The sequence below is a fragment of the Ambystoma mexicanum genome, chromosome 5q, assembly GCF_040938575.1.
Source record: "Ambystoma mexicanum isolate Mex_15411 chromosome 5q, UKY_AmexF1_1, whole genome shotgun sequence".
NCBI lineage: Eukaryota > Metazoa > Chordata > Amphibia > Caudata > Ambystomatidae > Ambystoma > Ambystoma mexicanum.
This window is the reverse complement of record NC_090933.1, coordinates 85,944,631-85,971,032: the sequence shown is the minus strand read 5'-3', so window position 1 is coordinate 85,971,032 and position 26,402 is coordinate 85,944,631. Positions and strand designations below refer to the sequence as shown.

Sequence of the window (26,402 nt, the reverse complement as noted above, 5' to 3'; positions counted from 1 at the left end):
CCCTTCCCCTCTGCAGACTGGCTGCAGACGTTTGGGAGTGGGATCTGGTGAACAACATACACTGGTCATCAGTCCACTTCCCAGGGGAGTCCAACCTAGAGGCCGACAGGCTCAGCAGGCTGGGTGTGGACAACTACGAATGGCAGTTGACCGAGCAGGTCCATCAGGGGATCTTCAACAGGTGGGGTCATCCGCAGGTGGACCTCTTCGCCACCAGTGCCAACAGGAGGTGCCCCCAGTTTGCCTCCTGGCAGGGACAAGGCAGGGTTCGCTCGGCGAGGCAAAGCAGATCCTGTGGAACAACATGACCGCTTATGCTTTTGCCCCGACTCCCCTGGTGCACAAGGTCATTTGCAGGATCAGGGAGTCGAGGGACCTCGGATCATCCTGATAGACCATGGTGGCCAGCACGACCCTCGTTCTCGGAGCTGCTCAGCCTGTCGGACCAGGCCCCTGTACACCACCTGCTGGGCCCAACACACCTACTCTCCCATCAGGGCGGCACAGTCATTCACCCCTCCCAGCCCAAGTTAGCCCTCAAAGCAGGGTTCCTGAACACGTCTCCCTGAAGCAGCTGCACCTGTCACAGGTTAACCTGGCCATTATACAGGGGGCTAGGATTGACGCCACCAGGAGCCAGCACAAAAGCAAGTGGACCAGGTTCTGTCACTCGGCAGAGTCAAAGGAGATTGATCCTTTGACTTGCACATTGGACAACGTGCTCTCCTTATCAGCACACCTCGCACACTCAGGCGTGCAAGTAGACACATGCAATTGGAGCTTACAAGAACTCTCAGGGGGAGGTATTCTCATCCTCGAATCCGGTGGTTAAGAGGCACTTAGCGGGCCTAACTAGACTATATTGACCTATCAAGAAACCACACTCAGTGTGGTCATGGGAGCCCTGGCCCATAAACCATTCTAGCCGATGGCATCGCGGACATCAGGGTAGTAACCATTCAGACGGCCCTCCTAGTGGGCCTTAGCTCAGCACGCCGAATCAGTGAGATCCAGGCGCTAGTGGCTTCGAAGACATATACTATATTTCATAAGGACACAGTGTTGCTCAGAACACACCCTGCATTCTTACCTAAGATTGTCTCCTCCTTTCACTTAAATGAGGAGATAATGTTACCAACTTTCTTTACTGACCCTGAGGATGACGCTCAGAGGGGAATGCTCTGACTAGATGTCATACACGCTCTTAAATTCTACCTGGACAGAACCAAGAGCTTCCGCAAATCACACACTCTTCATCAGTTTTGGGCAGTTCAAAAACAGGCTGACAGGCCTCCAAGGCTTCCATAGCAAGGCAGATGGTTATGGCCATCAAGGAGGTGATGAGGTGCAGCACAAGCCATTGGTAGCAAACCTGCATGCCCATGCCACCAGAGCTTAGGCCATGGCGGTGGCTTTCCAAAGACCCGTTCCGTGGCAGGTTATCAGCAAGGCGACCACAAGGGCTACTCACTCAGCGTTCTGCAAGCACTACTGTTTGGATGCCAGCACCAGGTCGGACGCGGCATTTGGTCAGGCAGTGTTAATGAACTTGTTTTCCTAAGAGGGGCAACTCTCCACCCTGGGGCTACATTCAGTTGTAATCACCCACACAGTATAGAGGAAAGGGGACGGGACGTAGGAGTAATAAGTTACTCACCGTAGTGGCTAACGTACTACTAGGCCATAGTCCCCTTTCCGCCATACGTTCCACCGTCCTCCCCCTAACAGATCTGGTGTCATTCGGGAATGTTAATATTGTCGACATGTCAAATGGGACTCAGGAGTGGCACCGGTGGTCGGAGCCAGGGTAGCGCATGCCCCCTGGGCTGCACCCCCGCGCGCACCTACATTTAAAGGGGAAGGGGATTTTTCTGGTGAAAAGGGTTCCGTCTCCAGTCCTAGTGAGCGTCACCAATACAGTATGATGGAAAAGGGACTATGGACTAGGAATACGTTGGTCACTGCGTGAGGAATTTATAATTTTATCTACATTAACATGGGTAAGCAGGGTTTGTTAAAATTCTTCTGGGTGGTCGTGGGGAATGTGTTGGTGGTACAAATGCACAGGTCTTTTTATAGTGCAATAATGGGTTTGTCAGGAATTGCCTGTGGGCAGGCTCTGCACTGCTCGCAGTCTTGGAATTAGCACTCCAGCGGCATTAACACTGAATCCAACCATAACCACCCATGTTCTTGGCTACCTCTCCCCGGCTACCTCCCTCAGGTGTCTGCGCTTTTTTGTCTTCTGTGTTGGTGCCCCAGACCCTTGAATCACTCCCGAACCCATTTCTGCGAACTCTTCCTGCTTCCTCCTCCCACACCCAACTTCCACAAACTGACTTCCTCCACCGCTGGCTCTGATTCAGTCCATCAGATTGCCCACGCTGGTGTCCCTCTTAGTCACTGTGATGACCACCATGGAAATAAAAAGTACTTAGTCCTTGTACTATTTTTCATTGCTCATATCTTGGTTGGCTGTTTAAGGGAATTTGGGCACATGTAATGCGTCAAAAAAGTCAACCGTATGGAGCCCTGGGGTGCTAATAGCAATTACCCCTTTGTTCGGTGTGAATAGGACGGGTAACAGCCTGCAAGCCCTCGCTGTGGTGCTATGGATTGTGCTGGCGGGCTGTTACCAGCCCTGTCCCACCCATGAGCATGGGGTTATTCTTCTATTCCGAACAATCTGTGGGATTTACCAGGCCTTAGAGCCCTTAAATTGTCCAATAAGAGTGCTTACTACACACCCCAAGATTTATAATGGGCATTACTCTCACACAGTGGCGTGCAATATGTGACACACAATAACGAGGATAAGAATAAACTCCCCACAGTTGCCTATTGGGAATGTTTTACCATCGCTTTTATGTGCTGGATAAAATGTGAATTGTTGCCATGGCTATCAATGTCAATAATATTTGTACCACTGAGTTGCCAAATTATTCAAGTTTCACCTGACAGTTCTGTTTGTGAGGTGTGTTGATAAACAGTTTTAATACTCTTCTCACTCCCACAGGTGTTAACCAGTTTTCTTCTAGACCAACTTCACCCTGCCAAGAGTCTTCAGTAGATTGTGGCACCTGCTTCAGATTTCTATAACCTGTCAGTCACAAGGGTTGATCATATTAAGATGGATCAATTGGTTAAAGGAGCTACAGCAGAGATCTCAAAATCAACAAACAATGGCAGCGCTCACTTCCTCTGCCCAGCCTTCACAACTCTGTGTTTGAGTTATGTTTCTTGGACCACACCACCAAAGGCATGCTCTTTCGTGGTTCTTTGGGGAACTCACTCCTTATTTGCATCCCACCTAAAGCACTCCCTATACCGAGTACTATGTCTGAACAAGAGAATCAAGGAGAGCCCAGACTGAGAGCCATGCCTCTTTTCCGAATAAGGGAAGTGTTCGTATACATGTAGGTTTATTTAGTGTGCAAGATCTGGTGCATATTTTATAATGCAGTTGGGAAGAAACAGATACATTATTTGCATTTGTATAGCACATGAAACCCTCAGGCAACAAGTCACTGGTTACAGGTTATACATATCTACGTACAGGATCTAACAAAATATGGTGCACACACAGCAGTCTCAATTAAGTGGTAAAAAGTCTTAAGTTGTTTTCTGAAGGGCCAGTAAGATTGTTCCGATCTCAGGTGGGTAGGGTGGGCGTTCCAGTTCTTGGTGGCGGAGACTGGGAAGCTGGTACCGCCAGCTCTAGTTCTCCTGAATCTCAGGTTACTCAACAAGTTAGTATATGATGAGCGAGTGGGTCTTCACAGCTTGAAAATGTTGCTGATGGGTACATGGGAGCTATATTGGAGAGACATTTGTTTTTTATTGGTTGGGACTTGAAGATAATTAATTCCTTCATAGGTAGCCAATGCACTTTTCTTCTAGCTGAAGAGATGTGGTCTCACTTGGAAATTCAGAGAGCTGTTCTGAAAGCATTGTTCTGAATTATTTGTAGTTTTTTTTAGGTTGCGGGTGGAGGTCCTGGGAAAAATGCCGTTCAAGTAATCCAGCTGCGAACCTATCTGGGATCTGGCTATGTTGACACGGTTAATCGCAGACAGGAAGGGTCTGCAGGCATTGAGTAGTTTAGAGATATGTGCTGCTGAGGAGGCAATTGCATTAACCGGTCTAGTGAAGGATAGCGTAGCATCTAGATAGATGCCCAGTGCCTTCACACTGCTAGAGACCTGAATAGAGTTTCCCTTGTTGCTAAAGGATTTGTAGGCTGTGCTGAGTTTTTGAAGTGATGTGTTATAGCCCACCAGGATGAGAGTTGTTTTATACTCATAAAGGCACAGATGGTGGGTGGCCATCCATATCTGGATGATGTGGTAGATGGCAAGAAAGTTGTCTGAGTCTGTGTTGTAGTTTCCAGTGAGGGGGAGGAGGATCTGGGTATGGTCTGTGTAATTCATATATGAAATTCCTTTGGCGTCAAGCAGGTCGAATACGGACTTAGTGGATATGTTGTAGAGTGTCAGTGAGATGCATGAGCCTTGGGGGACCCCGTACAGCACCAGAGCTGGTGATGCTGAAGCACTAGGCGAGAAGACCATCATGGTCCGCTCCCATAGGAAGGATGAGATCCAGGCTATGGAGTCAGGGGCAAAGTGTGCTGCAGATGCCAGGTGTTTACACAGTGTTTGGTCTATTAAGTCAAATGACGCAGATAGATCGAGAAGTAGGAGGAGGGCTCTTTTACCGGTGTCATTAATGTAGTTTAGGTGAATCTTTAGATCGAGGAGGGCTGATTCAGCGCCATGGCCAGGGCGGAAGCCAGATTGGCGAAGGCCTGGGAGGTTATGCGTTTCTAGGAAGCTTTGGATCTGGAGGTAAGCTGCCCTCTCCAAGATCTTTAGCACAAAGGCTACTGTGGTGATGGGTCTGTAGTTGTTGCGGATTTTGGGGTCCAAGGTAGGTTTTTTAAAGAGACGTAGGACCCAGGCGTTATTGAGGGTGGTTGGCACTGAGCAGGCAGTGAAGGATGACTTCATGAGAGGGGTAAGGAAAGGAGCACGTTCTTCTGTGCATTCTTTAATGACAGCTGCTGGGCAGATGTCACCCTGGCAACGTGATGGTTTAAGGCCTTTGACAATTTGGGTGGCTTCTAGAGTGGTGACCGGTTTACAACTGAAAAGGAGGGATGTTGATGGGAAGGGCATGAGGTTTGGCAGAGTCAATGGCTACAGTTCCAAATGCAATCTTTTTGTCAGAGATCTTTTTTTGAGACATGTCAATTTTATGGAGGCAATCATTTTGGATATTGCAGCACCAAGTACTATCATGGATGCAGTTAGGGGATGTTGGTATTGGAGAGTTAAGTTCACGCAACATGGTTAAGAGTTCCCTAGTGCTGGATTTAGCTTTCTCATTTCTCGAGTTGTAGATTGTTGTTTTTCTGAGATAATGGCTTTTTTTTAAAGGTGCTGGCTGCCAGTGTAAAGCTGGTTTTGTTTTCAACTGAAGAGAGAAGGTTCCACTTGGCTTGCGCCCGGCGCTTCAGAAGGCAAAGGTTTTTGAGTTCTGATGTGAACTAGGTGTTGCAGTGCAAGGTCACTTTAGCTTTTCTTAGGGTGAGGGGTGCTAAAGCGTTAATGGCATCCATGAGGGTGGTGTTATAGTTGTGCACCAGCATTGTCGGGTCGAAGATCCCAGACGGGGTATAGACTAGCCCACCAATTATATTATAGGTAGGAAGTGTGTTTTGTGATGTTTTTGGAGCTACTGGTTGCTGTGGGAGGCAGCAGAAGTAGGGTTGTGGAAGGGGCTATGGCTATGGGCAGTTTTGAAGGAGATGATGATTTGGTCCGTCCACGGGCATGGCGGGATTGAGGAAATTGAGATGTTTCAGTCCATATCAGCATTTCAGTCCAATATTCTGCCTTTGGAATGGGTGGGGCGGAGTATGGGCTGTACCAAGCCCAGGTATGAAAATGAATTTGCCAGAGACAGTGCTCCACGGTCATCTGGGGCATTTAACCCTAGGTTAATGTCACCCAAGAGTAGTATTTTAGATGAGGGCTTGGAGTTAGATAGGAGATGGATGATTGGGTGTTATGCCACTGGGAGGCTAGACGAGAGCTCTCAAAGGAACAGTGGCAGGGAATGGTCCACTGGAAAGAATGAGTGGTGGCTTCATGAGCCTTCGGTCCACATGCAGAATATGTCGGTGTCCATTGGCACGTGAGTGTATAAGGCTTGAGTTAAAGTTAAAGCTGGGTTGTGTTCCAGAGCAACAAGCCTTGCGAACAGAGGGTTCAACCTCTCAAACCCGTTGATTGGAAGTTAACTTTCAGGTGCTGGTTGCCCAACCTGCATCGCCTGGTAGATCATTAATGATAGGAACTTAACAGTCATAAACTGCTCTCTTCTTAGTAGAACTGCTAAATTCGAGATACACACTACATTTTTCTTTGGGCTAGTGAAGTTGAGGAACATGCATTTCATTACACAATTCTGTTTTTTCCCTTGTGAATTTTTAAAATTCTTTTGTTAGTAATATAGATAGGATTTCAATTTACTTAAATGAACCCCCATAACGGACACAAGCTAAGAGACCAGATTTCTGAATGCTGCCCTAACACTGATATTGTTTGAAACCTCTGCAGTTTCTATTAGTCATTTGTATTGATGAGGTTTGCTACAAAAATAGCATTTGCTTTATTCAACATAGATTCCAGGGCTGGTCTCAGGCAGAGTTCACCATGCTCCCAGGCCCGTGTCTAAGGAGGACGTCTGAGCCCTGTTGTCCTCTTGCTTATTAAAAGTGTGTGCTTGAGTAATGCAAGCAGTGTCCAAACACAAGGCACATGCTTGATGACTGATCGCACAGGAAAACTACTCTAAAAAACGTAGGACACGGTAACAATGTAATGTGCTTTCTTTTAAGAACTAAGGTTCAGTTGAATGAAAATTGTGAACAATGATTTTATCTGAAGCAAGTGGTAAAAAATCCAGAAAGCATGTTGTGGTCTAAAACTATATATTAGTCTGTCTTGACTGTGTAAAGTGGTGTTCTGAAGGGTGCTGTGATACATGATGGACACATTTACTTAATCATGCATGATGTCATTAGAGGATATAGTCGTGCTAATTTTGCCGTATCCGGCACATGCAAGATTAATTTATCATGAGAGTATATCTCTATCATGTAACAGCTCCACATGTATAAAACCATTTGTCTTTCAGTCATCAGATCATTTGCTGATTCCAAGTCAGAGGATGAAACGGACATGCAGTTCTCTGGCACCATTATTCCTACCTGTCCTGATTACGGGGACACACTGGAGCAAGCAATGGAACAGCTGACCAAGGGTCTAGAAAGTGGGGCTGTGCTCATTCAGTTTGAGGTAAGCAATTTAAATGAAATGCCTTGGATAATTGCTCACCGTGCTTGGTTTATCAGAGTGAGGCTTTAACTCTGAGAGACCTTTAACTGTGAGAGAGCCATTGGAGCAAATGTGTCTTGTTGGCTCTTGCTTAAGGGTGGGGGTGGATGGATGATGAATCTTAGTTTCATTGTCATGGTTGGTGTCCACTGCTGCCATTGCAATGGACTTCCTGTGCCAAGTCCAGAAAAAACTATGAATATTAACTTTTCTTATGGCAGACCTAACTAAGTGAGGCAAATAGTAATTTTAAAATACAAAATGTTGGAAGGTTTGTACTTAATATCTCACAGAGCCTTCTTATTTAGTTATTGTCCTCTTTCAATGTCAGGTAATCTTTTACTATTCTCTTAAGCCTCCATTGGCATTTGGGATTTTTGTAAGGGTGCATCAGAATGACTACACTCCTTGGAGGATTGTTCTAAGGTCAGTGCATCCCCCATTATTCTCTTGGGCAACCCTTAATCTTTGATGTGCCTGAAAAACACCTGCACCTATCATTAATCATTAATGCTAAATACAAATACGCCATATGTTCTAAAACACCAGTGCTATGCAACATGCATTCTCCTTTCTCCTAACAGTATAATGTTCATAGCACTCGTTCAGCAGTCTCTGGACTAAGACTCATCAAATAGTGTCCTCTTGTTTAGTCATTGGATATCAGGACTCTAAATTCCACCAAGTAGTGTATTCAGGTGGTCAGCACACCTTTTCACTTGTCTCACACATTGGTGGCCGGGTGGCCACAGGAGATCCAACTCCCATCAACCAGTTTCCTTGTCTGGCCAGTGCACCATGTCACTTGTCTCACACATTAGGGAATTTTAGGATTAAAACGTCCATCAAGAAGTGCACCATTGGCTAGTCAACACACCACTTTACTTGTCTTGCACATCTGGAAATCTCAGGACTACTGCTTTCATCAAGCAATACAGTTGCTTTGCCCGTGTACCAGGTTTGCATGTGCATTGTGCCTGGCTTATTTATGCTTTATCGTTCTGGCAGCCACAGACTTGGGCGCTAGCAGCTTCCAGGTTGCAGCTTCAGTCTTCATTTTTCACTAATGTTACCAGCTTTCGGTGGCAGTGTTTTGCTCATCTGCTTGCCATTCACAACGAGCCAAGTTGTGGTCTACACACTTGTTGGTCTTCTCCGATCTTCCCTTTGGGGTCTTTTTTCTGCCATCTCACTATTACAGTTAACTGGTCGCTTTTTCGCGTTCTATTTCCTGCCAGCTCCCAATTTCCCACTCCGTGGTCCTGCGCTCACATCGCTTCTCTACCTGCCTCTTTAAGCAGGTTTGTTCAGCAGCATTTTGCTCACTGAACTTGGCCCAGCATCTTGCTGATTCACTTACCTTGAAGCTTTCAGAACAGCTCTCAGACAGGCTCTTGCAGGACTTCTCAGCACATACACCTCCATCTTTCTGTGCTTTGCAGCGTTATGGTCCCAGCAGCACTCCGGCCTGAGCGAAGTGATGACCTTGACTTGTGCTCAAGGACGTTACCAGCCCAGATAACTCAGCCCAGGATCATTAATGCTATTAACACAATATAGTAATATGACCAGTATCCGTAATAGTAGTACTTTAATCCTAGTACCATTTCTGAGGAGGCCTTTCTGTGTGGAGTTTAGTGGGGAGATGCTGTCTGAAAGCTATGATTGGGTCGCGGTGAGTTGGTATTGGTGGCGAGAAGGATAGGAAAAAAAGGGTTCCGGGGCAATGTCTGAAACAAGATGGTAGCGCGAAGGACTGGTGCAAAAGGCAGCGAGGTAACATAGCTTTTACTTAGTCTGCATTCCTAGCCTCCTTATTAGCTGGCTCAATTCCTCTGTGTGTATTCATTTTATATCCTGCTGCTTTCACCAGGAATTGAGTTTCAGAGCACTTAATAATTGATGTTATTTATTAACTTCATTATTACCAACATTGTGGTACTGAATTTGTCTAAGCGGGAGGGGATGGGGTGAATTGACCTGACCGGGGTATAGGACCCATCATGCACGGCATCATACAGTGAGCACGTCCAGCTTGAGGTTTGCCGGCTGGCTAGGGCAGCACTCTTTTTTAAAAAAAATGTTTTAACTTTCTTTTTCTTGATGGTAAAAGACAACATTCTGATACATTTCACTGTAATACAGAAAAGTTTAAAAAGATGGATAGAATGTTCATCACATAGTCAGTAAGGCACTTAACACGCATAATAGATACAACTCATAAAATCCACTGTCATTTTCCAACTTTGGGAGCATTTAACCCGATGATAGGAGTAGATCTCCTTCTTTAAGCATCTCCACATCCAAAGGCTCTAGAATGAAGCATCAACCTTCTGAAGCATAACAATTCGGAATGGGAACCAGATGTCCCTAGGCTGCAATTTGACTGCGATGATACGAAGGTTGTCACTGTCCATTGAGGGGCGTCAACACACCTGTTCCAATGCTTGGGCCTTACAGGTCATAACTCTGGGTTATTGCCTCCCTTTTCTTCAGCATCCTCCCAACCACTCACCATTGGGGGCGCTTAATTGTTGTCAAACCCACCACTCTTGGAGGAGGTCAGTTAGCTGCTGTGGAAGTGCTCCATAGAATTGGTGCCCCAATTCAGAGTATGGTAAGGGCTGGTATGCCCTTTACTTTCTGGTTCCAACTGGCAGTCAGATTAATTCCTATAATTGGTGATTATTTGAGGATTTATATTTGCTGCTAGCATTAGGTCCTGACCGGGTAGGAAAAGGAGATTTCTGTTTCCTTTAGGAGGTTGTAGTGGTGCGCTAGAAAGATGGAAAGGTACCTAGAACTTTAGACGTACCTTGTATAGTCTGTAAGGAAGGCATGGTATCAGGGATAGACAGACACAAGTGATCACAGTTCAATGGTGTTTGTTAAACTGTATAAAGGGATGAGATAAACACCTAATCTAAACCTAAATCTAAGATGGGAGCAAGCTACGACCATCAAGTAATAATAATAAAGCAGTCCAAGTGGAGTCTTGGTCAAATAATAAGGGCCTATACTAAAAAACCTTATTGCCAATCCTTACCGCCACGTTACAAAAGAGTGGGATAATGTTCACAAGAAAAGAAAGAAGTGTTCACCAAATGATAAGTCAGGATGGTATGGCTGGGGTCTCCCTTCGCCACGTTTCTAGCACGGCACAAGGCGGGACTCTTGAGCACAGCACACTTTTGGGCTTCACCAGCACGAGCTTACAGTTTGTTCCCAAAATATCAGACCCTTCTGTGGCCAAGTCTCTTTCACACAGTCTCTTGCCTCAGAGGATCTGATGTATCACAACCAACAAAAACAAAAGTTCCTTCAATAAATCTTCAAAGGGCGATTACACTTCGCCTTAGGATCCCCTTCTGCCAGTCTCTGATCTGTCATGCAACATGGGCCTCTCTCTGTCAGGTTCACTACGGCCTTTACTTCAAACGTAACATTTAAGAGTCTCAATGTCTTTTCGAACAATCATTCACTGTTGACATCCCTCGATCGTGTGCACACTTGTCGACACACTGTTCACGGGTGTATTATGCTTTACCCGAATTCCCAGGCATCCAGGGTTCACGTTTGCCAAATACACAGTTCACTTTACTTTCTCACAATGTAGGATTCACTCTTGTTTGCTTTCCCCTTGGCATCCCTCTGCCGGGTTCACATAGCCATTCTAACACAGTTCTTGATTTACTCATTTCATCAGAAAGCAAGATTCCCTTTTCCTAGCTTTCTCTTGGCATCCCTCCGTCAGGTTCATGCTTGCCCCAGTTCACACAACATTTCTTTTAGACCCCTTTCTTTTACCTAAGTACAGATCTCCGCCCCCAGTCAGGCTTTCCTTCACTTTCCTTCTTGTCAACGCCTCAGAGACTTTCGATTGTACAAGGGGTTTGGCTCAACCCGTGTATGACCCCTCTGACTCCTCACTCTGGCCTCTCCTACAACAAAGGGGACCAGTCAGAGTCCTTCGAATGAGCGCCCACGTGGCGCATGACCACTCTACAGCATGTCCTTTAGTGGACTTAAACATACACATGTTCTTTGTTCACAAGTTCATACAATGTAGCCGTTCGCAACCACAACTCAACACATTCCGGTTTGCTATCAGCTTTCTCTGATTCACTGGCAGTGCTGAGCCAGTTGGCTTGTCTTGCATCTGGAGTCATGGACGGTATCACGGTAGCAGGCGTCTCCCCGCCTGGGTTATCAGCATGGGAGGCCCCTCAACCGTTGAGATCTCTTACATCACACGCCAGCTGTAAATCCCGGTGTTGTTATTCTTTTCATGGAGGCTTCGCGTTTTGGGTTGAAAAGGGCAAGGGCACTTCCCTCCTTGTCGTCCTCTCAGGTCTCACCTCCTTTCTTCTCCGTTTGAACTGCTGGTCCGGTATAGCTGCTTCCTCGTGCGTTTGGACTTGCTCGTAGTGTGCTCTCGTGCTCCGTCTTTTATCCCTGTGGGGAAGGGAAAGGGCAGTCAGGTGTGCCTGACCCTTGTGTTTGGACATGTTAGGTACCTTGGCGGGCTTTCATCAGGAATTATATCCCTCGTCTTCCCCTGGGGATTCTTTCTACCTCCTAGTTCATTAACCCTTGTCCTATACGGTTTGGTAATTTCGGAAGGGGGAGATATGTAGGGTTGTGAAATGATTGGGAAAATCTGTAAAATAATAATTGGACAGTTTGTTGGGGAAAGGACCGGGATTATTGTTGTGAAATGAATATGGGGGGTTATGAGAATGGTGGTGTTTGGTTAAAGCAGACTGGGAGTTCTGGAAATAAGGGACAGTTAGAAGAATGACTGGGAGTGCTCAGGTGGGTAGGAAACAGGACAACAGCGGTTCTGGGAGATGTAGTTTCCCATGGCAGCAGGGTTTGGATTCCTAATAGGTTCACCAGATGCGGAGGGGTTGTTGGATTTTGGTAAGGGAGATTCATTGGGTGGAAGGGATGTTGATCTAGAATTGCCTATAAAAGCCTTAGGGACTTGGTCCTCCTAGTCTTCTTCCCCTATGTCGTACCGCGTTTCACCTGGGGTATTCCCCATAGCATAATCCCGGGACTAACAGTGGTGCGTGGACCAATAATTCCCGTGTTTTATAGTCAAACATTTTGAATTTGCCTAGGGTTTCCTCCCCTGTAAAAACATAATCCAGCCTGGTATATATTTTTTTTGGGGCAGTGCAATGTGAATATCCACAGGCTTGTGGGTGAAGGTTCCTCCTTATGTCAGAAAGTGAAAACGCCTGTAACAACGTGTTCAGTGCCTTGGCTGAAGGGGCCAGATGTGCAAGTTTATTGTCAGATCTATCTTGCTGTGGATTTAGCGTACACTTGGTCTCCCCCCAACCTAGTGTGCCATTTTTGTATGGGCCAATTTGGGGTTATAGCGAGCAGAAGTAAGCTGCAATGTCATGATTTGGTGCATAGGTGTTAATAATACATAGTTCTCTTTTTTCCATAAATCCCTGTACTATCATCCTGCGTTCTTTATCTTTGAACATTTTAAGGACCCTGAATGGTACAAACAGTACCACCCACATCAAAACCCGTCTTGCGTATGCCGAATACGGCAACCCTACGGTGGTGCCACTCCATTTTTTGGTAAGGGCAGCAAATTTCTCAACAGTCAGGTGCGATGCTTGTAAGAGTGCTATATCTAATTTTTGGGCGGAGCAAGTATGTCATTATCCTGTTACAATTCATATAACGATTTAGCCCTCTGACCTTCTTGGAGGCTATCTTAAGTTCACCCATCACAAATAGGGGCCACCGTATGACTTGTCAGTCTGATGTATATACCGTTCATATTCTTTGTGGTTATATAGGTTACTTTACCCCCCCCTAACTACCCCAACTTTTGTACCTTCTCCACACCCAACAATTGCCCAGCGATTCCTTGTGCTCAGCAATTCCTGCTTCTCACTGCCACCCCAGTTACTTGTCCACTGGTGCCTGGAGTGTGGCAGGCTGATACTTAACGACTAGTAGCCGAAAATCAACAACCAATCTTAGGTGAAGGACACCTCCTCGCAGCGCGCTCTAACTCCATAGTCTACACTGCTTGCTCCTGCAATCTGCAGAGGTATTATTGCCAAAGTCTTCTTTGGCAGGGGTTGCTTCACACTGCGGCGTGTCAGCTTTTGCACAAGCCTCGCCCTCTTCTCCCTGTCTTTATAATTTAATATTCAGACTATTATGGGCTACGGTGGGGCTCCTGGCAGTGGTTTCCTCGTCGGGGACCTATGCACTCTTTCTACTGTAAACCCCTGAGGTGAGGGTGCTTGTCTCAGGAGGTTCACGTCTAGACTGATGGCATCCATTTTGGATTCTAGTGCGATCTTCAGGGCAGCTATTGCTGCCAGGACCTGTTGGTCCCCCTTCGTTTGTTAATGTTCTCCTGCAGTGTTGGGGCCACTGGCATGGTGCCTTCACTTGAATGTGTTGGTTTAGCGAATGTGTCCAACATGGGTTGCTTGGATCTGTCCTTTTCGTTCTTGGACGCCATGAGTGGGTCTCCAAGTACCAGCCTATTCACCGCGTGCTGGCTAGCTTGTGCCTCGCCTGTACACTGCTAGCCGCCGACCTGTGCTGAGTGAATAGCTGCGCTCCTTGATTCGAGACTTAATACTAGCAGTGCGGCGCAACCAGTGTGCCCTGTAGACGAGCGTTGCTGCTGTGCCCTGCCATGTTGGCTAGAATTCATACGCAATGGTTAAGCAGGTGGCCCCATACACATCTGTGAGTCTTATACCTTGTGTAGGCTGCTATATTCTCTCAGGGGGCAACAACCATTTCCAGATTACTCCAGTGTGCCCTGTGTGACCCCCCAGTTTGATCACGTATTCTGGGGGCTCCCATTGTTTATAGAGAAACTGGTAGCCGGCACGTGAGCGACCTCTTCTACTGCAACCGAGGGCTGCCCGTAACTGGTATCTTCTTCACTTTTGTTGGGCCAAAACCTTGGTGCACGTGGCTCCATAGCCTTTCATAGAGTCTTATGTATGTGACTGAGTGGCCCTAGATGACTTCAAGAGTGCTCTGACACATTTCGCAGCTGACCATTTCTTTATTGGAGATTACTTGCACTATCCGGTAGGTCTTCCAATGCATATTGAGGCTGCCATCACGCTGTGCCTGCAAGGATGCTGGATTGCACTATTGGTGCTCCACATGATCAGATGATTCATATCTGCTGCCTGTGTGCCTCGCCACGGTCTGGTATATTACATTATGGGTTGGATCCTCCTGCCCCTGTCAACTTCCAGGGTTACTCTGTATCTCGTTTAAGCCATTTCTGCAATGTATCGCAGGGCTTAGCGGGGGGATGCTGAGTGCAGCTGCTGGTGCGGGAAAAAGCCCATGCTGCACACCTTCACATGCGCTTGTGCATGGGCCTGTCATTCATTCACAACAGACCTTTTTGCTGCTTGTTCCTGGGGCCGCAACTGTCCCTCCCATCTCACCGTTTGGTACTGTAGGCCAGGATCTTGTTGGATCAGCAGGAGCAGAGGCAATTGCGTCCTTACTGCATGGCTACTTAGCCACGCCCCACGAGCATATGAAGTCAAGTGAGACCCATGCTGGAGAACAGGAGTTCCAGGTAATTAGCTTATTCCATCTTGAAACGCACTCGAGAGCAAGGATCTTATATTAAATACCCTTTGTCATTCATTTCCTCCAGGGATTGACAAATATGGTCCCACCACTCCCATTCATAGTCCCAGCTTGGGATCTGAACTTGGTAGTAAAATGCTTAATGTTAGCTCCATTTGAACCTCTCCATTTCTGCCCACTGTGGTTATTATCCTTCAAGACAATTTTTCAAGTAGCCATAATTTTTGCTCCCAGCGAGTGAGCTGCAAGCTTTGTCATGTAAACCTTCTTTCACTGTATTTTCCAAGGAGAAAGTAGTCTTGAGGGTTCGCCCCTGCTTCCTTCCTAAGGTGGTGTCTGAATTCCATATGGCATAATAAATAACCTAATGGGAGTGCATTGGGGTTACTTGCTGGCAACAGCAGGCTTTCATTTGTTTAGTTTATATTGGGTTCTCCCTGGTTGCTGGAGCTATACCCTGTTGCGCCTGAAGTGGATGTAACTAACTAGAGAGTGGGTACCTATTATTTGAGATTATCATATTTTTGAAGAATCCTTTAGTGCACCTCACACCTTTTTGTTATCATAAAAAATTACCTTGCCAACATTTTACCTACCTCCTCATCCTTCCAAGGAGCAAGAGAGGTTGCATAGACTTGACCGAAAAAGTGCTCCAAGTTTTTATATTGCCAGGTTGGCAAATGTCAGGTAAGATAATCAAATTTGTTGTTTATACTCGTTATACTGGACAGGCCGTGACTAAACAAACCATGTCCATTGGCTCATTCTGTGTATTTCAGAATGTTATTTTATGGCTGGGAAAGATGTGCCTAAAAATCGTAGGGCACATTCCACCAGAGGAGTGGCAACCACTTCAGGTCTACAAAGAGGTGTACCAGTTTGACATTTGCAATGCTGCAACTTGGTCTTTGAGACACACCTTTTCAAAATATTACTGTCTGGACACCTTGTCGGGTCAAGACGCTAGGTTTGGGAAACCTGTTTTGCAGTTTAATTCTGTAGAACAAAATCCACTGGGCCCACCTGTACGGAACTCGTGGTGACAACAGTAAAGACAGACATAAGTGATCACAGTTCAAGGATGTTTAATAAACTGTAAATGCAGGGTGGAAAAACACCTAACCTAAATCTAAGATAGGAGCAAGCGTCAAATGAAAAATAAGGCATTCCTTGTGGTGTTGCGTCAAAATAAAAGGGTCTATACTAAGAAAAACCTATTGCCAACTCCTTAGAACTAATTACAAAGAGTGTGGGATAAGGGTTCAATAAAGAAAGACGTGTTAAAAAATAATAAGTCAGATGTGATTGCCTTGAGGTCTCCCTTCCCCACTTTTTTGTGTGGGACATGGTGGGACTTTGGAGCACAGCACACGCTCGAGCCTTCCCTCCCTCCGCCGGGTTAATTCTTGCCAATTTTCAGTGTTGTTTATACAGTTCATAGGGCTTTGCCCTTGGTTGTCGGCTTCCCTCTGCCACGTTCACTCTTGCCAACTTTACGAAACACAGTTAATTACTGATTTCACCATGCAGGATTAATTTCCCTTCTTCCCAATCATTTGTCGGTCATGTGATCACTTTGACCTCTCTTCCGTCACTTCACAAGGTCTTCTGGTTATGGTAGTCTCTACCTTCGCCCAGAGTTTCCTTCATGAGCACCCACGTGGTGCCAGACTCCTCTGTATCTGGTTTTCCCCCTCCTTCGTTAAAATTTTCTTTTTTCTTTTCAAAGTTTAACTTAGCCTTCTGCTACTTTTCATTCAACACAGTTCGGTTTCTTATCGACACTCTCCTCGACTTACCGACTGTGAGGAACTGCTTGGCTTCCTTTTGCATCGGAGTCCAGGTTGGTACCACAGAGACAAACGTCTCTCCCCAGCTTGGCAATCATCGGAGGAGGGTCTTGTGTACCGTTGACACCTGGTGCAATACACGCTGGCTATTATTTGCAGACTTATCATGCCCTCTGTGGAGGTTTCAAGGGTTTGGTAAGAAAGTGCAAGGTTGACTCTCTCCTTGACACCCTCTCGGTCTGTGCCGTCTTTCTCCTCCTCTTGAACTGCCGTGCTGAGTTAGCTCTTACATTGTGTTGTCTGCCTTGCTTGTAGGGTGCTGTCGTGCTCCACCTTTTATCCCTGTGGGGAAAGGAAAGGGCCGTCAGGTGTGTGATATTCAGGTCAATTTCCTGACTTTTGCTGACCCTTGTATTGTGACATGTCAGGTAAATAGCTCTGGTGTTAGTCTGTTGTCTTTGATCTTGTGCGAAAGTGTTCCTGTTAGAAAATGGGGAGAGGGGGGCAGGGTTTTGGAATATCCTATGGTGTAGGATGTGGAAAAGGTGTTCAGAGCGGGGGGGATACCGCGTCTCTCGCGCCGGTGTCCAACTCAAACTCACCAAGGACCCCCCATCCGGGTGATTTCCCCCCCTTCCCCCGCACTGGTCCACCCCCAGGAACTGGATCTAAAAGCGATGGCTGTGTTCACCCATCTGGATGACAGATCCCGGGGACTAGACAGGGAGACAGCTTCAGGTTTCTCACACACCTCCATTTGCAAAACAGCTATGGAAGTCTATCAAAGATGAGGAATACATGGGAGGACACAGTCCATTAGAAAAACATATTAATTACCCCTAGCAATGTCTTTCCGCTGGATGTTCTTCCCACGGATACCTCATCACCCTCCCAGCCGACCCCTCTGACTGTGGGTGAATCTTTTTATACACTTCTTTCTTTCAACACCTATGAGGGTTTTTATAATACTCAAGGCGACTGTGCAGGAATAGGGAAAAACTGGAACTGATGCAACTGGCACAATGCGCTTTATTTATACTACCGGCCACATCACATTCGAGCACGAGAATAGAAGCCGCCAAGAGACATCAACTCGATGCTGCGCATCGCCCTGTGCTGTCGAAAAAAAAGTTTCTGAAGACTGCATGTAGGATATCAATTTATCAAAGATGAGGAATCTGTGGGAGGAACATCTATTAGAAAGAACATTACTGGGGGTAAGTAATTTGTTCTTCTTTGGCTTGACTTTTTAGTTTTCGTCTCCACCATTTGCACGGCTGCAGGCACTGGTGAGTCTCTTCTAGCAGTTAAGGGGATATGTTTTATGAAGGAATGGGAAATGGATCCGGCACACTGGGTCGTTAGCACCACCTCCCTTTTGCAGAGTTATTCTTTCTTCTCTGCTCATTGGCGATGTATTTCTGCTCTATTCACCCCCGTCAACACTCCTTCGTCACTCTTGTCACTCATTTATCAGCTCCTTAGGGCCAGACTGGCCCTCCCAACCTTCCTATTTTGACTATCTTCTCTCTCTCTCTCCTTTCTTTTTCTTACAGTTTCACCAGATTCTCGTTACTCTCTCCAACCACCTCCTAGTATTCCTTTTTATTTAGTTAGTTAAGCATATTGTTATTTACATAACACTTTTATCCAAAGCACTTCAAATAATTAGTAGAAGCAATACAAAAAACTATGAAAACATTCCATATTAAACATCAAAAGGTTTGACCAAATTGAAGAATTACAAGCATGAAATATGAATTGGAATAATCTTTAACTAATAAATATTTCTTAGTAAACAGTAGAACAGCACATATTGGTAGGTACAATTTCACAGTTTATGGTCCAAACGTTAAAAGAATGAAAACACGAAGCATAGTATTGGTGCTGAGAGGAAATTGGGCAGTAAAAGTAAACCATTTGTTTGGCATAAGATAACTGTGGGCCAAATCATGAATACAATTAAGAACAATACAGAACAAATTATGCTCAAACCTGGCAGGAATGGAAAAGCAGCAGAGCTGATCTAAAAAAAGGCTGCTGAGTATGACAAATGTAGCCCCAAAAAGCTAGGAACAGCCATATACAAGACGCATAAAGGAGGATTAATCGCATAGGGAGACCTTCCTCTACAGACAGAACAACATTGGTTAAGTCTGGACAAATGAAACGCATGCAACATTAAAGTAGCAGAGCAGGAAATCATTTGGTGAATCTTTTGAGTCTTATATAATTAAAAAGGACAGACCCAAACTCATTTTAGAATGTGATCCTGGCTAAAGAAATGTGTATCAAAAATGAAGCCCAAGTTATAAACAGTTTGTGAAACTGGCAGTAATAATGGATCAAAAGAAATGAATACAGGAGAAGATACTAAGAAATATGCTGGAAAGAAAAGCGTTTGTAAGGTTTTTAAAAATTGTAGTATGAGGCCTTCATGAATTAACGTGAGATAAACTAGCAGACCAGCGTTTCATATCACCATTAAAGGAAATAAAGGAGAAGAAAATATGTGTTGAAATGAGCTTTAAAGCCATAATTCAGCATTAGAGCAGTGGAATAGTGTATAAATGTAAAAAGAGGAGACCCCAAAACAGATGCGAGCGAGAGGTTTTGACCGTTCCAAGACAATGAAAAAGAAATGTTAAGTAAGATGAAAACCATTGAATAATTAACATTGTCAAAAGTGGCACTGAGATCTCAAAAAACAGAATAGATTTTTTTGTATTATTGTTTATTGGTTTCTAAAGCAAACCATTCACAAAAGAAAATTACACACAAAACAATTACAAAGTGATTAAAAAATAAAACTGACAATAAAAACAATTCAAAGGAAAATAAGCCTATTTTAAATACTATATAAAAGACAATCAGGCTGCAATATCAGCTTTAAAATCAACGAAACATTTTCAACTATAAGGAACCGATTCCATAAATATTTGCCTACATCTTCATAATTCATATACATATATTCACCAAATAAAATAATTCTTTAAGTATTAAAGTGTGACCAGTAGAATATAAGATGCTATACAGTTCCCTTTTTCAAGTTATCTGCGCACCATCGACATGTTATTTGCGCACTCAAAATGCCCAAACTGGGACCCATCCGTCCCAGGGTAGGTAAAAGGTTACATTTCAATTTCATTTATAAATATCTATGTTTTTGGCAAGGGAAGAGAACCAAACATTTGGAAACTGTTCCTCTTTTCCTTATGACTTTAGAGTAATCCCTATGAAGAGAATATGATTATATAGCATCAACAGTTGTGCACCAGTCAAATTCATATAGCTTGGGTTTTGTTTTCATTGGGTTACTGGGCAATTCACTTGTGTCGCTTTTGATTGTCTCAGGTAATGCATTCAATTGGTCAGCAAGATTGTGTAATAACATCTTCGTACCTTGCTGCAAATTAATATTAATATCTTTGAAAAGGGTGAAAGGTAAGGGGTCCAGTATTTTATCAAATAATGCAAGTTTCTTTCACAACAATAATGACTTAAGCACAATAAGTCCCAATTCATAACAAATAATAATATTAGTAATACTTAGAGGTAGACGCAACCCTTTTCCATATAGATCCTTTAAGAGAATTTAAAAGGGACCCTAGGTCTATGAGGGAAATCTCTTACCCATAAATTAGAGATGGTACAACCTTCTCACAATAATACTTTCTTAATGGAGAACTTGCAGTATGACACTTAAGCACATTTTAATTGAGGTGTTGATGGAGAATCTCTGACTGGTAACATCTCTTCTGTGTTTGATATAGTAGACTTCTGCGATACATAAAATCTCCAAAGTTTTATTTATTTTAATGTTTCCAATTTTTGAGCACCCGCACTCCAAGTCGTTTATTTCGGGCCCCTTTTATTTGAAAAGATAATCTTTGATTTTGCCCCATTCACTATTTTCCACTGCATAAGAATGAAACACAATTAACTTCTATGCAGACCTATCAGAGTGGAATCAAATAATAGTACATCATTGGCATAAGGCAGCCAATGCAGATCTATGACACCCTATCTGACCGGTAGGGCCTTAGTCCTTGCCCAAACAGAATCAATGTCAGAAAGGTACAAGGTAACATGCATTGGTGCAAGAATGCACCCCTGCCTTAAACCCAAAGATGTATCAATTATTCAGGTACATTTCCTTCAACAGATAAGCAGACTCAAATTGTTTTACCTGTATAAAGTTGAATCATTTCTTTTTTTAAATTGCTTATTGGTTAAAAATAAGTTATTCAACCTTAACAATATAGAACATGTATATTTAAATACATTAATTTTACAAAATTGCAACAATTAATACATTATTTCAGGTAAAACCCAATACATAGTTGAAATAATTTTCAATTCATCCCCACTCATTTAAAACAAGAATATGCAAACATTAAGACCTCAAGTTAAATACTTCCATATAGTGCAATATTACATTATCAAAGGACTAGTACAACTCCACTTTTCCTACTTGTGAACCGCAACATTATTCATTCAGTCGCAACCATTCAAGAAGTTGACCACAGAGATAGCAGGGGTTGCCTGACACCCAAGGACACACATTCCCCAAAAGAGTCAATGTCCACATTAACATGCGTATAAAACATTTCTTAAAGTGCACGTATCTCGAAGTGCCCACAATAGGACATACGACCACTAGATGTTTAAGCAGTCCTATCTGATTAATCTGTTTACAGACTCTGCATACGACTCCATCTCCCTGAATCAAATTGCGTCTAAGCGAAATTTGACCGGAGTCGTTCCAGCGAAAGCACAAAAAATCCATCCCCATCTTGGCACATGAACATTTTTCTAGGTAATGAGCCATACCACTCCTTCTTTTGTGTTACCATATAAGTGATTCAAGCTAGAGTACATCTGCAGCAGATCCAAATTTAGGCACAAATCGAGATCTAACATGGACTTCTTTACTTTTTCGGGCTCCTATATACGGTCCGAGGCAGACCATCCCACTGACTGCAACAAGTCTATATTACGCTCCACAAAATCAATAATGGGGACAACCGTTTCCTTCTCAACTATACCAAGCAAATCTTCGTTTAAACTATTACTAGGGACTGTAAGTATCTTTCTGTATAATGATAAAAATTTGCCACTGACCTTTTACTTTTCTGGAGTTTACACTGAATTCATATCCGATTGCCGAAATAGGTACGGCTCTTGGCACACCCATTACTGCTCGCCAGATAAAACCTTCCAATACCGTTAAAAATTCCACGACCCAATCTTTCCAGAGCTCAACCCTATATAACAGCTTAGGGACTACTTTATCTTAAAAACATAAATGGTATATAGGAAAATGTGCAGAGTCTACTTTTGATGAGTTTCATTTGCAGTATGCTAGCATCTGCTTTGGCTCACAGAAATGTCTTAATATGTAGTTTGTCTGGGCATCCAGTTATAGGAAACCCCAAGTACACCATTGAGTCTACCTTTTGTCAGTACGGTATCTGTAAGAACCAGCGCATTGCAGTTTTCCTACTCCTTTTCATAAGTGATAGAATCTTGGTCTTCCGAGGATTGATCCTAAGACTATTCAATTTGGCATACATTTCAAAGGAGGTCGGCATTCTCTGCATCCTTTTTCCTGTGCAGTCAATAAGGATGAAGTTGTCGTTATACACCAACCAATTTATAGACAGTTCTCCTATCTTTGGAGGGGGGGGGGGAGACAAAGGCTGCTGCATCCAGAGTAATACCAACATCAGCTAAGTATAAATTGAAAAAGACAGGCATCCAATATGCACCCCTGCCTAAGACTATTATAAATGGTGATTTTACCAGTAAGTGCACTTACTTGGTTTAGCCTGACCCTTAAATTCGAGCCGTTGTTTAGCATGATAATCAATTTCAGCAACTCCTGGTGGGATTCCCCACTTCACCAACTTCTCCCACAGCTTTGTTCTAGAGACTGTCAAATGCATATGACAAATCAATAGCTGCCAAGCGAATTATGTCACATTTCTCATTCACAATGAGCTATTGATAACAACCCAAAACAAAGCCATTCGGGTTTATTCTGTGTAATTTGCGGAACAGGTTTGACATGTGCTAATCGATCCCTTACTATATGCCCTTGATTCCAAATAAGTCAGTCTAAGCGAGGCAAAGATTTGACTATCAAGTCAAGAATTCAGATGCGGTGATCGTTTTTAGAGATGATAGAGCTCACCAAGCTAGTTAGCACTTCCGTCTGCTCTTTCCTTTCCTTCGCCATAGTAGATGGGTTCACAAATAGTTCTTGAAAATGCTTCACTGAATCACATTATGAAACCGCATTAACAATTTGGTCCTCTTCAATCCTGAACTGGTTGTTTGAGTGTCCAGAAGGCTCAAAGGTTTTTTTGCTGCACATATCCGAGCATTTTCTCTGCATCAGTTTGCAAAATCAGAGCTTTGTGCTTTCTCACCCAGTTCTTATATTTCAGCTTTATTTTTTTGATTATCCCCACCGCCTCCAACATGTTAAGTTTCCCCTTGGCAATTATTCTGATTTCTGCCCTAGTTTCCTTTTTCTGCTCAGCCAAAGCCTTGTTATAATTATGCATATTTTCTTTTTCATTTTCTATTTTTTTTTCTTTTTTTTTTTTATACCTTGGCAACTTCTTTTTTTGTCTAGGTTTTTGCATCCCGGGAGACTATTCATTGAGTTAGCCAGAAAGCTGTTAAAATGATTGTGTGTGAACGTTACTAGTTTGCATTTGTGATCAGTTGATGACACCACAGCCCCTAATTCATTATTCACTGATTTAATTATTCTAGGGTTCCATACAATTATGTTTCCGGCTTCATTTGGCAACACACCTTCTTTATAATACACCCTTCCACACAGTGATTCACGCGCAAAGTGACATTGCAGCATCCCATGATCATTCCAGTCATTTTAAAATCTCACAATTGTTACACTTTCCCATCCTAAAGTCGTCAACAAAGACCTAGTACAATGTTGAGCTTTTTTTTAACCTGTGAACCACGTTGGGCCACACTTGTTTTTCAATCACTCCATTAAGGCAATAGAGACCAAGATTATTCAGGCAGTTGTGCCATATGGCACCATTGTCTTGTAGATTTGAAGAGTCAGAGATAGGTTCTGAGTAACCCCTTGCGTCTCTACTATCTCCGATGGTATCCTGGGGACAAGTACAATCAGAATTAAGTTCCCCCAGAACAATCCCTCGTCCCAAGGAATGATGCTCCATCCATTTAACAAATAAATTAACCAGGGTTACCAGGAACAATTCTAGTTCACATATTCTGGCATGCCAGTAAATGTTAGAGTATAACAAAAACAACTCTGAGAATCCCCTATTCTTGTACACCATTCAGTGGCCAGCAATCTTTCTCCGATGTCAACTTTAACTTTGTCAAAGCCACACTCAGATTTTAACATGGTAATAACTCATTTTGGTCTTCCTGTGGTGCTTGTCACAAGCTGGGTTATGGCTTGGTACCCATCCCATACACAGAGATCTCAGTCAGCCATGACTCCTGTATACAGACCACTTCAAATTTATGTAATTGGAGACCCACATCAAGATTTGGAAACAGATGTATATGGCCTCGGGAATTTCAAGATACTAGATTGAAGTGGGATGTCACTGGGACGTCCTATATAGCACATCCCGAAAATGGTGACTATTGAGAGAAGAAGCTACCCAAGACCAATTATCTGAAGTTGATGCTCAGACTTGCACTGTGTAATCTGGATTGGTTATACACTGGGAATCCTACCCTTGTTTTCAACAGAATCCAAGGGGAGAGGTTGGCACCCACACCTTCCCTTAATGAGCAAAGCAAACCAGATTCAATCGGTGAAAGAAGAAATTTAATTTTCCTCAGATTTGGGGCTTCCTTTAATATCAGATCACAAACCACCCTCCATTCCAGACCTAACACCACCTTATCTCTTTCCTTTGGGTCGCGTTCATTCTAATACTTTTTATTCGTACTGTTATTTGGGTGTGGCAAGCCGGTCTCGGCTCGAGCTGCATTATCAACACAGTCTCTACTCAGCGCGACATTTTGGAGGTGAATGAACTGGGCCTTAGTGCCTGCTTGCTCTTCAGCGGGCACTGTATTTGCACATGTCATGGGAGGCGGTGATACGGGGAGAGGCAGATCTTTCACCATCTCAAGCATTTGTTCTCGCACTGTCATATCATAATGCTTCGAAAGGCTATATAGCCCAAACATCTTGCTCTCAAGTATAACACAAGTATAACACCCTTCCGACTCACTTGGTTATACTGTGCGACGCCGATCGCTGCTCCTTACCGTGAACCACTGTAAACCACTCTGGCTCCACTCGACTCTCCGCCTTCCCAGCTGGACCCATAGCCGGCCGCAGTGCACCATCATGGAGGTAATGCGCCCTTCGGGGGCTGGGTTCGCCCGGGCGGCGGTCCCGCGAGTGGTTCCGCCTTTCCGGGGCGACCGACCTGCTGACATGTTGAATCCTCCGGGCAGACTGCACGGACCCCACCCGTTTACCTCTTGGAGGTTTCACGCCCTCTTGAACTCTCTCTTCAAAGTTCTTTTCAACTTTTCCTTACAGTACTTGTTGGCCATCGGTCTTGTGCCCGTATTTAGCCTTAGATGGAGTTTACCACCCGCTTTGGGCTGCATTCCCAAGGCACCAGACTCTGATAAGACCCGATCTCGGCGCGCCGGGGGCCGCTACCAGCCTAACACCATCCGCGGGGTGAGCCTCAATCAGAAGCACTTGGGGGGGGGGGGGGGGGGGGGAGGCCTGAGCGACACCCGGGAGTCAGTCTTCTGTACGCCACATTTCCTGCACCCACCACCGGAACGGGGATTGGTCGCTGGGCTCGTCCCTCTTCACTCGCCATTACTGAGGGAATCCTGGTTAGTTTCTTTTCCTCCGCTTAATTATATGCTTAAATTCAGCAGGTCGCCACGTCTGATCTGATGTCGTAGTCGGGGAGCAGAACGTTCGATGGGCAGCTGGCCTCGGGGCCAGAGCTATACGGGAGGTGTTGAATAATTAGACATATCAATTTCTCTGGAAGGCCCCACATGCTCATTTTCCACCACAACTTGTTATGAACCACCCTGTTGAACGAACTGGTCAGGTCTAAACTTGAAATATCGATAGGAGAGGCATTAGGGCATTTCTCCTGTGCATTAAGATGAATCAATGTACTAAGGAAGTATAGCGATGTAATCACGTCATATGATTTCGCTTGATCGAACTGTCAGTATCCATACCTCGAAATGCATAAGAACATCAAGGGACGATGTAACTGCGGTGCACACTTCTGCAAGCTGTTGCGCCGACCCGTAACTGCATGCTCCCCCTTCTTCTTGGACTAATGCTCCATCGACTCCCTGAAACATAGGACTTTCATTAGTAATGAACACAATATTGAAAAAAGAAGACACATAGGAGGGCGACGACAGAAGGACATATCAATGGCTAAAAACGAAAGAAACATTGTGTGTAACAATCACGCTACAAGAATGCAAGATCTGATGATCTCCATTGATGGAACTGTCCGGAAACGTACCTCGAGCATCTGAGTGACATCAACGGTAGTCGTCAATACGT

The 26,402-nt window shown here is 44.4% G+C and overlaps 1 protein-coding gene across 8 annotated transcripts in view; it reads left to right on the top strand.

Moving 5' to 3' along the window:
- PTPN3 (protein tyrosine phosphatase non-receptor type 3) overlaps nt 1-26,402 on the top strand; it is a 2,254,194-nt gene that overhangs the window by 1,668,089 nt on the left and 559,703 nt on the right. For all 8 annotated transcript variants that reach the window (XM_069620560.1, XM_069620561.1, XM_069620557.1 and 5 more), the window contains one exon: nt 7,204-7,364. In XM_069620560.1, coding sequence (XP_069476661.1) covers nt 7,204-7,364 — 161 coding nt within the window. The remainder of the gene's footprint in view (nt 1-7,203; nt 7,365-26,402) is intronic.